At 71.2% G+C, this 441-nt stretch overlaps 1 protein-coding gene across 1 annotated transcript in view; it reads right to left on the reverse strand.

Moving 5' to 3' along the window:
* Nucleotides 1-441, reverse strand: part of Zbtb47 (zinc finger and BTB domain containing 47) — a 7,956-nt gene that overhangs the window by 6,978 nt on the left and 537 nt on the right. The window contains exon 2 of the mRNA XM_033762711.1: nt 8-420. Within this exon, the coding sequence (XP_033618602.1) occupies nt 8-420 (413 nt within the window). The remainder of the gene's footprint in view (nt 1-7; nt 421-441) is intronic.

Consider the following 441-nt stretch of genomic DNA (forward strand, 5'->3'; position numbering starts at 1 on the left):
TCCTCGCCGCCCAGCACCATGGTGGCCGTGCCGCTGCCCGCCCCCGGCTTGGCCTCGGGCCCCGTGGACACGTGCAGGGTCTGGTTGTTGAGGTTGACTTCCACGATGATCTGCGACTGCTCCTGGCGGCTGTAGGTGCCCGCGGCCCCCAGGGCTCCCTCCAGCTCCTGGCCGCCTTCCAGCTTGCATACCCCACCGGCCTCCTCCCCGCTGGCCTCCTTCTCCTCCTTGAAGAACGGCTGGGCCGGCCCCATGGTAGCTGGCACCGTGTCCCCAGGGGCACCAGCCCCGTCCTCCACACGCACCGAGTAGGGGTCAGGACCCTCCCGGGCATAGATCTTGGGCAGGCCAGGGGCGTCAGCCTCCTGCTTGATGTCACAGTAGTAGGACGGCGTGGACGGCGGGGCCGGGGCCGCTGTGGTGCCGGGGCCCGGTGGGCCC

The sequence above is a fragment of the Fukomys damarensis genome, unplaced genomic scaffold, assembly GCF_012274545.1.
Source record: "Fukomys damarensis isolate Sample0158 unplaced genomic scaffold, DMR_v1.0_HiC HiC_scaffold_12, whole genome shotgun sequence".
Classification (NCBI taxonomy): Eukaryota; Metazoa; Chordata; class Mammalia; order Rodentia; family Bathyergidae; genus Fukomys; species Fukomys damarensis.